This window comes from Blennius ocellaris, assembly GCF_963422515.1.
Source record: "Blennius ocellaris genome assembly, chromosome: 18".
In the NCBI taxonomy this organism is placed as follows: domain Eukaryota; kingdom Metazoa; phylum Chordata; class Actinopteri; order Blenniiformes; family Blenniidae; genus Blennius; species Blennius ocellaris.
Genome location: NC_137667.1, coordinates 14,059,372 through 14,072,747, shown reverse-complemented (window position 1 = coordinate 14,072,747; position 13,376 = coordinate 14,059,372). Strand labels below are relative to the sequence as shown.

Below are 13,376 nucleotides of genomic sequence, written 5' to 3'. Positions count from 1 at the left end.
GTCAAGTATTAATTAGCATTAGTCTAATTGCCATTAGTTGTTGCCACAGCTATTGAATTGTGGTTTATGTTCATTAGAAGTGTGATCAGTTGTGTTTATATACTGTATACTGCTGTGAAATAATAAATTCAGTCATTTCTGAAGTTAAAAACTATTAGTGTTCATATTATTCTTTTAACATGTTTAGCGTTAAAGTGACTGTGAAACTCATCCTAATGTTCAACTCTCTTTCCATCTCCAGAATGTACCTGAACCACACATGCACAGCTGTTGTGGAGGAACCCTTCCCGGACGAACTGCTTGACTTGGTCTTGGGTGGAGGAGGAGATCAGATGGAGGTCTGTCTCCAGCCTCCTGAGGCGACACCCGGACCATTCCCTCCAGTCGTCTTTCGTCCGGTAAGTGGCCTGATTTGACGTCCTGAGTGACATGGAGTCAAGATGAGCAGAGATCTGGGTGTAGTTCTGGACTGTAATTTCAGTTGTTAAGATGTTAAAGATGTAGAGCAATGTGGGACTGTTCAGGAGATGAAATCTAAATTAAATGTCCACAACTGATGGTTGATCATTGAGTTTTAAACGTTTATTGTGATCGATGAAATACATCTTTCAATTACACAACAAAATATGCTTTAAAAAGACACTTTTGATCCAAATTACATTGAATTTAATACAAGGGATTCTTTAACCCTTTAATCAGTCGACAAAAACTAACCTTTCCTCCTTCAATTAGCCTTTAAATATCACCTCACTACACGTGTGTGTTGCCTCATAATCAATCAAAGTGATCTGGTGTCTCCTGGTGTTGATCTTAACAGTCTCTCAACTTGTGGAACTTGTGCATTTAACACTTTTCCTTTGTCTACAGTGGATTGTGGACCTCACGCACAGCGTGGCTCCCGTCCCCCCTGCTGCTCCTCCTGCTCCTGCTGTCAGCGGCCCTTCAAGGTGAGTTCACTGTCCACTTCTGGCTCTAAATACACTTCTGGCTGTTTGTACCTACATGAACATCATGACATGTTGGGTGTGACGCCATAACATCCTATTACATGTCGATTTATGTTTGAAATCTTCCTGAATGCTTGTTTTTGGTGCCTGCAGAAAACGAAAGCGTGGCAACGACGATGGCGATGGGGGGCTGTACGCAATTAAACCATCAACTGCGTGCATGCTCTTCCTGAAAGACCAGAGGCCCGTCGTTGCCACACAGCTGGGCATGCTAAGGGTAAGTTGTCTGCTCCTACATTTTAGAGATACAAATTCATTACTCATGTTTAGAAGCTGGCTTGTCTTTGTGTGTCTGTGTGTGTGTGCTGACAATGTGTTGTCGTCTGTCCTCAGTGGAGGTTGTTGTCGCGCCGTAGGCAGAGAACATATTATGAGCGAGCCAGGGCCGATGCGTGGATCCACGAGGCCAAATCCCCGGGCTGGTCTACCGCCTACAACAACGTATGAACTCTCTCCTCACCTTAAACTCATTAATGTTCACAAGACGTCACTAAAACTGCTCAAGAGTTTGTTTTAAAAAAAAAATCAACTTAGTTATTCATGTGTTTTCTGTTTTTAGGGCAGGAAAAGACCACGGGGGCGAGGTCCGAGCAGGAGTGGGGGTCAGCACATTCCACGGGCACCAAGCCCTATGGTTGACCCCACCCGCTGTCATCGTGACCTCGTTGGCCGGATCCAACGTTACCAGCCTCAAGTCGGCTCCTGGTTCCTCAAATCGTAGTTGCCTGCTACCGTCTCATAAACCCCACCTGTAAATAAATATATATTACAAAAACAAAAATCACTCTCATGCCATCATTTTTTTTAGTTACCATATGAGTAGTAGCATTATTTTATATTTTATTGTGGTGGGCACCTGGACGGAGGTTCCTGCAATGGAGTGGGTGTGTCGGTGACGGGGAGGTGTTAAAAGAGGACGTCCAGTCACGCAGGTGAAAATGTTTGACAGGTGAACTGTCCTGCCGCTGGAGGCAATAAAGGAAAGCAGACTGGACTCCTTCCTTCCTCCTTGTTTTCTCATCTACTTTCCTATTTTAATTTGAATGCAGCATCATTTCTGCTTGGTAAACAACCTTCAATAGGTATGGGATAAACCTTGTTTCAGCAGGAAGTGAATTTGAATTCTTTGAATCTCAATTGGAATGGTCTAATTTGAAATTGAATCTATTGAATGGGTGTCACAATAAAGTCATGATGACTCCTGGTATTTGTACCGGGATGCCAGCTGGCCAGTTGACCACCGGGAACATCGTATTTCCAGTTAATATTTGCATCGGAGGAGTTTATGCCAGGTAAAAGTCGTAAGTACTGTGATAAAAGCCATTTCTTATCATCTGCGTTCGACTTGTTTAGCCTCGTGCAGAGTCCACTATGTGTGGCACAAAACATTGAATCGTAAAACTGAATTTTAATGGAGAGAAGTGAATCTGAAAAGTGAATGAATTTATTTATTTATTTAATGTAATACATATAGTTATTAGTTATTAACCTTGCTTCTGCATGCTTATAGTAAACAAATATTGTGGAGGGACAGGTTGTGGTCAGAGCTAAATGCTTCAGGTCCATGAGAAACAATGAGGAACCTCACAGACTGCAGGTTTCAAACAGTCAGAGTCTTTTGGCTCATGTTCATTAGTTTGAGTTCCTGTTGATGCAGCTGAAGAACCTTCATGTACAATGGACTACTCCTGTATGACTGAGAGCTTACTATTTCTCTTCTGCTGCGGTGGCAGTTCATCTTCAAACATGATTATATTACTTAATTAAAGCTAATTATACTTTAACAAGTATCAATTTATATACCGTATGTGCTAAAAACAGAGGAGTCTTCTGATGAGTCATCTGAAGAAGAAATGGATATTGTTAATATCCAGGAAAAGGCCAACAACTCAGCCTTGTCAACACCCAGTCAGATTAAAACAGATACCTGTGTCTGACTGGCCTTGTTCAGTGGGGGACGACAGTCGGGGTCCTCGACATCTGAGATGTCACATTCTGAGTCAATGCCTCTGATGGGCTCTTCATCCAATCTGTCCTGGATCATTTGTATGGCAAAGTCCACAGGGATCCTCACTGGTGTCCTAGCAGCCATGTTACTTTAGATAAATTAAAAAAAAAACATTAGAAAGGAAAATGAATGCACAGAAAACTATAAATTATATAGATACAGCTAACAATACTGTTGGCTACCGTTAACGAACACACTACTGAGTAGAGTAGAGAGCTTTATTCCTCCCCAGGGGGAAACACAAACTTACAACAGCTCAAGGTAAAAGGTGCAGAACTTATAAAATTAAGGAATTAAAATATGTAAACATATGTAAATATTTAAACAAGAGCAACAAAAAAAAAAGAGCACAAAAAATAGAATATGTAAAAATAACAATAAAAAATAAAACAATCCAGTACAAAGAAAAATCCTAAATTGCCAGGATTGCTATACACACAGTGTAGATAGGTAGAGAGCTGGACTCAGTGCAGGTGTAACGGTACATGTAGGACATTTACAGTGCGTTGTTAAATATCCTAACAGCTGTTGGGATGAATGACTTCCGGCAGCGTTCTGTTTTACACTGCGGGTGTCGGAGCCTGCCGCTGAAGGAGCTGCTGAGCTCCTCCACTGTCGGGTCAGTGGAGTCCAAAAGAGCCGTTCACAAGACTCCACTCGTTCACGAATCTTCCACCACCAGTATGACGAAAAGGTAAACAGCTGCGCGTGCTGCTGCGCCATTGGAGGCATAGAAGTGAGTCCTGCACGCAGCGATGTTGTTCCGATTCGGCGTCATTCTCACGCCGGAGTCCTCCGACGTGGAGGTGTTTGTTTTGGGCTCACGGGATGAAATGGGTCACTGGGACCCGAGCGGGGCGGTTCCGATGAAAGCGTCTCGGACTCTGCCGTCTGCGGAGGAGCCGTGTCTGTGGACCGGGGACGTGCGGCTGGCGGTGCCGTTCACCGACACGCTGTGGTTCAAGTTCATCCAGAGAGTCCCGGGAGGAGATTTCATCTGGGAAGGTACCCTTTTATTTTACACCCCGTGCGCGAGGGCAGTGTTTTTATTTGTTTGTTTTTGTTTTTTTAAATAGATTGGGTCCACCATGTTTGGTTTGCACAATGTACCGCGGCTCCACCGCCACACGAGGGCGCGCAAGCCACGTGGTATACTCATATAGGGACATTATCATTACAGTGACGTACCTCACATGCTTTCGTCTCTCTCTCTGTGTGTCGTCAGAAATACTAATTAACAGCACGTAAGATCACCACTACTTGTTATTGCATCTTGTTTCCCTAAACACAATATATATTTAATATATTAACTGAAATCATGACACCCCAGTCATTGAACTGCTCTGTTATTATATTTTATTTTATATTTTATTTTTTTATTCCATTTTCTTGTGTATATACTTATTTATTTATTTATGTATGTCGGCACCAGGGTAAAACCTGGCTTTTACTGTTGAAATGACAAATAAAACACCTTGAACCTTGAACCTTAAAAAAAACAAACTTTAAGCCTCAGCCAGCTGTTGTTGATAGTGGCCCTTTCTATCTATCCCCAATTTTTGAGTTTTTTTCTAATACATTTTTTTATATTTCATAAAGATTGCCATACACGTGTAATTTTTTGATATGATGCAGGTTTGGATTAATTTGAAAGACTAAGCAGATTCTAGTGTGTGTTTGATGTATGCAAGGAAGCTGAAGGAGTCGGTGTGTATATGATAGGTCGTATCAATACACACACGTACATTTAGGAAAATAGCTTCTTGTTTCTCGTGCCCACTATTTTTCATGTGGTGACAGAGGCCGTTGGCAAAAGGAAACTCTCTCTGCATGCTGTTTTCCAACATAATGTGAAATGTAAATCTGCCTACTCACCTGGAGTAAAGTTGTGTCTGCTCTCCACCATGCAGGGAGCGGTCCCAGCCATGACAGATGCTGTTCGTATGACGAGAAGAACGTGGTGGAGGGAGTTTACTGCCACCCGATCGGACACTGGATTGAAGAAAAGGGACACACGGATGAGATGAAGCACACGACCAACTTTTACTTGGGTGTGGCTGGTCAGAAGGCCATACATTTCTCCAGGTAACGCGTCGCAATCGTAACAAAAGTTGTATGGCGCGTGACGATGTTTCCAGCATTTAAATCTAAACTGCATGAAAATAACCTGGACATGATCGTCACTCAAGACATATTCAAGCCAATTAAAGTTAAACAAAGATGGCGTATTGTTATTTATGACGATATCAGGACTGAGATATATTTATTGCTCCATGGCTACAATTTTCCAAGTTGCTCCAGCAGTCTTGTTTACTACAAGCAGCAACACAAACAGATTATCCCTCTCCCTTGACGATCATGAAATGGTACATTTTGTAGACACATGTCTACAATAAAGTGTAATAATAATCATACTAAAAAATTAACAGGCTTCTGGAGCCAGTAAAGAGTCCACGTTGTAGTGAGAGGTGTGACGGGCCTCCCACCGGCAAAGCTGAACCTTGAATATTGTAATTCAGTGGCCACAGAGCAACAAAGCGCAGTTGTTTCTTGAACCTTGAACCTTCAAAATGAATGAAAGTTTTAGACTGCCATCATGGGATTCTTCCTATCATCCAATCAAGCTTTATTAATAACACTGCATAGGAATATCTACTCATCCCCACTACGAGAGGGGACATCTGCCACAATGACTTATTGGACTTACAGCAGTATGTTCTCAATTTTAATCAACTTGAAAGCTTTTGATATTTTTTTCCCTTGAAATACACACCCATACAGTGATTTCAGCCAACCATACCAATGAATACTAGCCTTTTGATTACATAGTGTATTTTCACCACTCCCAACAGTCCAAAAATTTGTTTTCCCTTCTTTCTTTATTAAGGTGTATGAATTGATCTGTGCTCCACATAAAAGGTTAATTTCCATTTTGTTGTGATGTATTTGTCAAAGATGTGCTCCTTCACACTCCTCGCTGTCCTTTTCCTGATGAAAGTCGTTCATTTTAAACCTCGCCTCTCGGACAAAGCCTCGGTCACCTCTCTTCGCTCCTTTGTTTTTCAACCTTGCAGTTCCCAGTTCAGTTGTAATTGCTCTCCGTCACTTTGAAAATGATTGTCCTTTCGAAAAAATAGACCTTCCCGACCTCCCCGAGAGAAAGGACGGGACCTCATTCAAAATTCACTCTTTATTTTACTCTTACAGTTCAAAGCTTGAGACAGTCATAGTAACCGTGTGTGAAGGAAACATTTTTTTGTTGTCCTCCATGACGGCTCATTTTCATGAACAAGTGCACCAGAAAGAATAGGGGCTATTTGTGGCAACTCGGACCATCTTTAACAGCTTCTCAGCCAAATAGCTGCAAGAAAGGTCGCCCATACCTAAATGCACATGCATTCAAGCTTTTATCATATTTTGCACCTAGTTCTGAGGTGTTTTGTCGATTTTGGTATTTACAACAGATTGTTTCAGATGGTGTGTGTAATTTCTCATTGTCTTTTTAAAATATCTATGTAGAACGACATTATTTCACCTTACTTCGATTGATGCTGTACATTCTTGTCTGGATAAAGTTGCATCTTTGACTCCTTGAAATGTTGCAGTCGTCCACTGAGACTTTATTTGTTTGGTTTATGAGCTCCTTTCAGGCAGGAGACGGTCCCCAGCAGAGGATTGTAAGAAGAGTGGAAAGGCACATCATTCTGTAACAACCCTGCCGGCCGTACAGAAGCCACGGTTAAACCTCTTCAAGCAGATCGAATCATTTAATTTTATCATTTTGGGTCGCTTTTCTTTTTTAATAGGCTATATGAAACCAGGTGACATCAGCTGTGATGTGGGATTGATCAGTATGAAACACTACTGGACATCTCCCATCTAATGCTGCTCATCTAATGTTGTGGTTTCAACTACCAAGAACTGTTGGTTTATGGAATTCATTTTATAGAAATGTGCACTTTTCTGTCCCGACAACACTCCTTCCTTTACTTCACTGACTTTTTAGTCATATCAAATTGAATTTCCCATAAATCACAACAGCTAAATGATGGTCTCATTCTTTCATCAAAACCCAGTAAAAAAAAACAACCAAAGTGGTTGTTTGAGAGAAATATATCATTTTGGTGCCCAGATGGTGACCAACTACCTTCAGATCAACCATTTACTCGGGGGGAAAAAAATAAACACAATGTTTTTGCTGTTTTCTGTAATTCTGCAATGCATTCTGATGTTCCTGTTACACTCACTTTAAATAGACATTTGACAGGACCTTTGGCAGGAGACAGCTGCAGGATGAGCAGCAGTGATGGACATGATTGATTCAAAGTAAAAGTTACCCCTGATGAAGATGATTCACACCAAATGTACCTTCATGATAGAAACTGAATCAGTCCAGGCAGCATGCTCTACCCATGCATGCCCTCCTTTTTTTTAAGGGGCAGGCTTGGTGCCATGGTATACCAGGCACAGCAGAAATTAGCCCCAGGACCCGTGAGGCAGTCGGCACATAACTTGCATGAAAATGAGCTGCTGCCACCAGGCTTTAATTTGTGTCCAAGGACCTTACAAGGCTTATGTCAAGGACCCGTGTTCAGTAGGAAGCACTGTGTCTTGTGTATTAATAGCTTTTTAAATTAGTCTACCAAACCTTGAAACCGCGTGGCCCCAAGTTTCACACAAACTCTCTGCAGTAACTCATTAAACGATTCAGAGAGACCTTTATGCCCTTACTTTCAGGTATTAAGAGGAAAAGAGGCGTGATATTTAGTTGTTTTTGTAATGCCTTTCTAAAACTGTTCGCCTTGACAAATTAAGATGTTTTAGGTTAATGTTTTTGCATGAGACTAACTCCAATGGTGGAGCAGTAACTTGGAAGTCTTATTCATGAGTGACGGGAGGTCACAGGTTCAGGCAAGCGGAGGCAATGATGCTGGCAGGTGGGATGAAAAGCCATCTGAGCTGGAAGTCGAAGCTCTCCGTTTACTGGTGGATCGACACCAATATGCAGGAGTGAATCAAACCCCCCACTGCACCACCATGTGGCCCCAAAACAAAGTATAATTTTCATTAAAACTTTTAGAATAGATTTAACTCGCTCATCAATCTGCCAGTTTAATGGGCCTGATAATAAGAACGTGTGGCGTTTAATTTTCAGGTTTTATGCAGTCCATGAAGTACATATTGACACTGGGTGAGACATTAAGATGAGACCAGAGTTTCCCTGCAGTGCCACTATGGGACAGCACAGATTTTACTGCGTTCTGTCTTTTACGTGTCACCTCCTCTGGATGGTGACTTTAAGCATACTGATGAACACCAAATTGAGTGTGCTTCAAACCATAGTGGTCAGGAAGAAAATTAAAGGAAGAGGTCAATAAAACTTTACTGCTCTGTGAGTGGAGGAGTCAGGGAAAAAAAAGACACGGCAGTGAAACCTTTTGTTTATTAGTGACCTACAAAGGTCAGATTTCCATCGCTATGTTTGCAAGACCATTTAAAAGCACCTTTCTGCACAGAGCAACCTAAAATTCTGTGATTCTGCCCATTTACCTTTTTTTTTTTCTTCTTTTTTTTTCAGCCTATATTGTTCCTGATATCATTTTTCCATTTAGGTGAGATTTAGTTCATACCTTTGAAAACATCTTTTCCCATAATACAGCTCCAATACAGTTGCAATCCATCACCACTTTCTTTTATTCCACATCTCCGCTGTGAATTCTTTTCACTTTTATCTAAACATTACTCAAATAAAACAGTCCTATTTGGACCTTGCAGAGTGTGATAGTATTCACCAGGACCTTATCAATGTTCTGAGCGGCTGACGGCCGGGCGTCACCACGTGTACAGGATAGTAAAAACGGAAGCGTACAAATAAAAGATTAATGCAGCTCCTATTTATTTCCTTCAGGGTGCTGCCGCGTGTTTGGCTGGGGAGCTGCCCTCGACAGGTGGAACATGTGACAATAAAGATGAAGCGGGAACTGGGCGTCACGGCGGTGATGAACTTCCAGACCGAGTGGGACGTGGTGAACAACTCCCATGGCTGCAGGCGCGACCCCGAGGAAGCGATGACCCCAGAGACCATGATGGATTTATACAAAGACTGTGGCCTTGTGTACGTGTGGATGCCCACGCCCGACATGAGCACCGCCGGTAATGCTTTGTGTGACAACGTCTTGACTTTTGTTTCTTGCGATAAACAAGAAGACTAACGTCTCACCTGCAGACAGGTGAAATGAATAACATTATCTGGTTAGAATTGCATCTTCTAGTGGGTGGATGTTACACGTCAAGTGAGCATTTTCTTCTGTTGATGTGTTGGAAAGAGACAAAATAGGCAGGTGTCTGACGGGTGTCGTGAAGTGATGGCTTCGGGCGTCTCCAAAATTGCAGCTCTTGTGGGATGCGTTCCTGCTCCTGCAATTGGCAGCGCGTTTCTTCAATTTGAGTGACGACATGCAATTTCTTGTAAATGGTCACAAAAGGAGCAAACATGTTAACAGCTGAAAATATTTCTATGAAAATATCCTGTTTCTTCTGCTTGACTTCCTCGTGAATAGAATACCTGGATGTGTTTTCATTGTGGAGCTGGAGAAATTTCCAAAACGCGACTGAGTGCGGCCTTGTTTTTCCAAGACAGCTTCAACTCGCCGTGCCAAATCCTGTAAGCAGCAGGAGAACTGAGTGATAATATAAACTAAAATGCCAGCAGTGGTAGATCATTAGAAATGATTCAGCTGAAATCACTCGGCTTGACTTCGTCAGTCGCAGGTAAAATACCTTAATCAGAAAGTGAGAGCTAAACTAACAAAATGTTTATTTCATAGGTAAAGCATAGCGTATCTCCTTTGTATTTATGTGTCATCTTCTGCTGCAGGTCGGACCAGGATGCTCCCGCAGGCTGTGTTCTTACTTCACGGCCTCCTGGAGAACGGGCACACCGTCTATGTCCACTGTAACGCAGGAGTCGGCCGGTCCACTGCAGCCGTGTGCGGCCTGCTCATGTACATCCATCGCTGGACCCTGAGGAAAGTGCAGTACTTCGTAGCAGCCAGGAGACCTGCAGTGTACATCGACGAGGAAGCTTTAATTCAAGCTCAAGGAGACTTCATCCAGAAGTTTGGACAGCTTCGAGCTTCCATATCCTCTCCAGAAACATGAAGCCTTTGTATTTCAAGCAGAATACTGAAAATCCAGTGGAAACTATTTCAGAGGGTGAAATGACCTGTCACTAGTAAATTACTTATTTTTTCTACTTTACTGTAATGTCTACATTAATAACCAACTTCAAAAGACTGTGGTTGGTGTCCAACTACCTGGAGAGAGTCGCGCTTGCACAAGTCTGAAAAGTAATGAATCTTACTGTGACACTTTAGCTTTCAGTTCTCTGCCATTTAGTTCAACCTGCCACTTGGAGTCAACTGAGGATACTGTGAGTAATTTTCACTGTGTGTTCATAGGGTTGTTTGAACAGACCTTTTCTTTTAGCCTTTTTAGCGTTAATCAATAAATATAGTTGACATTTTCAAAAGGCAACTTTTACTTGATGCAGTAAAGTGCAATGAATGAAGCAAAGATGCAGAAAAACAAACACCACCATGACAAAAAAAAAGCGATCGCAAGGTGAGATTTATCATTTCAAGTCATTTATCAGGAAAAGCATGAACTCTGTTTCGTGGGCTGCACAGTGGGGTAGTGCTGAGTGCTGTTGTTTTACAGCGAGGATATCCACAGGTCCAGTTTGTGCTTTGGGGCTTTAATTTCTGGTACTTGCATGTTCTAATAGAGTCATCCTCAAACTTAGACATGCCAACATTTCTGTGGCACAACATCCAGGTATACACACAAACATTTTTACATTCAAGCTCTGCTGCACTTCTTTTTACTGAACGTTTCATACAAACTGCGAATGTAACATTGAAGAGTTTTTTTGTGTGTTTTTAAATTACGTCAACAATGAAGCTCTGATGGAGGGAAAAAATATGAAACAAAACACCAAACCTGAACATTCATTTTGTGAAATCAGCTGTGTGGTCAGAGCCCATAGACAAACATTTTAACACATTTTTAATTAAGTTTACTGGAACACGAGAGTAGAATAACTTTTGATTGCTCTCATATGCAACTAATGTACAGTAAATTTTGAGAGAATGAGGTTGCTACCACATATTTATATGCGTCATGCCATTCTTCTCAATGAAAGGAAACAGGTCTTCATTGAAAGTAGACATCATGCAAGGCTAAAAATCAATTCCTAAAACCAATACATCAGCAGTGCCTCTCCTTCCCTGTCAGAGATATTTGGTTCCCGTCGAAGGATCCGGCTCCACCCCGTCTCTTCTACGGAGCCTTTTGGCGTTTTATCTTTATTTATTCATCTGACAGATGCTATTGAGATCTGTCTCCTAAATAGCAAAACATTTCTGCCAGACTGTCTGAATGCATTCATAATAACCCATTGAAGCATCAAACATTGTTATTAGTTTTCAGTTTTGAACTTTTGTATAGAAGAGAGGATATATTGTTTTCACTTTGACTTGGTTTATTGTATCTGTTCCCCTATTAGGAACATTATTGAATTCGATAATCAATCATATTGTCATAGAAATGTACCGATCTGATGAGGATGTCATTGTGAATGAGGGGCCGGTAGAACCATCTACTATGCTCATTAATAAAGTGGATTGCGAAACTGTTTGAAACAAAAGTGAGTGTGTGTATAATGTGCATATTGTGACTGACCAATGAGCTGCTTTTAAAGCTACAGTGAAGTCATTTATGTTGTGTTTTTACTCCAGTATTTTTGCACCTCATTAATTTGCACTCAAGCTGTGAATCAGAAGTTCTACAATTTAAACCTGTAACAGAGATTAAGAAGAACATCAGTAACCTCAACCCTTCCTCACAATGAGAATACACTACGTACGTGACAACTGCTACGGCCTTGCCTGTACAAACACATTCATTCTGTCATCTAGGAACTGCAGCCTCACTGCATCGAAGATGTTGTAAGGCTCTAAAATCTCATGATTGAAAATGATGTATGATGCATCTTTCTTTCGCCCACAATCAGCTGGGACGGGTCTCAGCCCCTTGCAACCCAGAATTTGATAAAGCCTTATGGATGATGGATGAATTAAGATAGTTTGCAAAATCCACATCCTCCATACGAGGTACACAGCTGTATGCAGGTTACAAACAAATAATGGCAATATAAACAACGCCACTCTTCACTTGGCATTAAGCAATGAGTACAAAAAGTCTTTAGCAAATGGATATTACCAGAAATGTTCTTAATTGTTCTAAAATGCAGTTTATAATGTTTTACCTATCAGTATATTTTCGTCACTGTTTTAGTGGCAGTGATCTTCACCTACTTTACCTTTGAAATGTAACAAGTCAACAACAAGAATGGATTTCAGTGACTGTAATGTAATCTGTGTCCTCAACCCCTTATCTGACCTGAACAAAGAAAGAAAGCTTACTTTATGAATCCTTCTGAAGTAATTTATGCATTTAACCCATTCTGTTTACAGTTAACCTTCACTATGCCCATTAGGAGCAGTGCAGCCACAGTGCAACACTTGGAGATTCAGTGGTCTTACTCACGGACTCACAGTGATGACCTGTCTGTTGTGGGATTCAGACCTGCAAAGTTACAACTCTAGGTGCACTTCTCTCGCCTTGAGGCCAACACTGAGTGTTCATGTTTAAAACTGAGAAACAAAAACAACGGAGCTACATAGCCTCAAGCCCTAAGCTTATATTTGGACAGCTTTGAAACTTTAAGAACCGTTGCATTATAACAACAAGAAATTGTTTTGGGTTGTTTTGTTTTTTTTACAGCCAATACATGAGTTCTGCACTGACAGCAGTTTTGATTTCACTGTGTCTGCAACTTTTTCACATCATAAAATCAGTCTGTTTTTTTTGTAAGTATTACTGACAATATTGAAATGGAAAGCCTGAAGCACATCATTACTACAACCAATATTGATAAAAATATCAAAGAGAGCAATTATCTCGAGCCTATGACACTACAGAATGTCATCAAACACCGACTTTAACTGCAGACGAAAACTAAAGACTGAGTTCATTTGGTAAATGAAAATGATGTGAGCTGTGCTCCTGCTGGACAATGAAATATAAATGGAAACCAAACGATTCTAGATAAACAAACTTCTCCAAAAGAATCAATGAAATCCCCTATAAAACATGTTCCTGCAAAAATTGCATTTGGATCGTCACTGCATGCAGATTATCCATATTCTATGTGACAGATCAAACTGCATTTAGGGCCTTTATTCCTCTTAGCTCAAGCTTCAGCTTAAAGACTTGTCACATAGCCCTTTCTTTCTAAA

General features: G+C 41.2%; 1 protein-coding gene across 1 annotated transcript; it reads left to right on the top strand.

The window, feature by feature from the left end:
• Positions 1-3,770: 3,770 nt before the first annotated feature.
• Positions 3,771-11,652, top strand: epm2a (EPM2A glucan phosphatase, laforin; the record flags this gene model as incomplete). The annotated part of the gene is made up of 4 exons (XM_080513598.1): positions 3,771-4,020; positions 4,926-5,100; positions 8,924-9,168; positions 9,893-11,652. 4 exons carry the CDS (start codon positions 3,771-3,773, stop codon positions 10,174-10,176), a joined length of 954 nt encoding a protein of 317 aa, XP_080369724.1. The 3' UTR covers positions 10,177-11,652.
• Between the last annotated feature and the right edge of the window lie 1,724 nt (positions 11,653-13,376).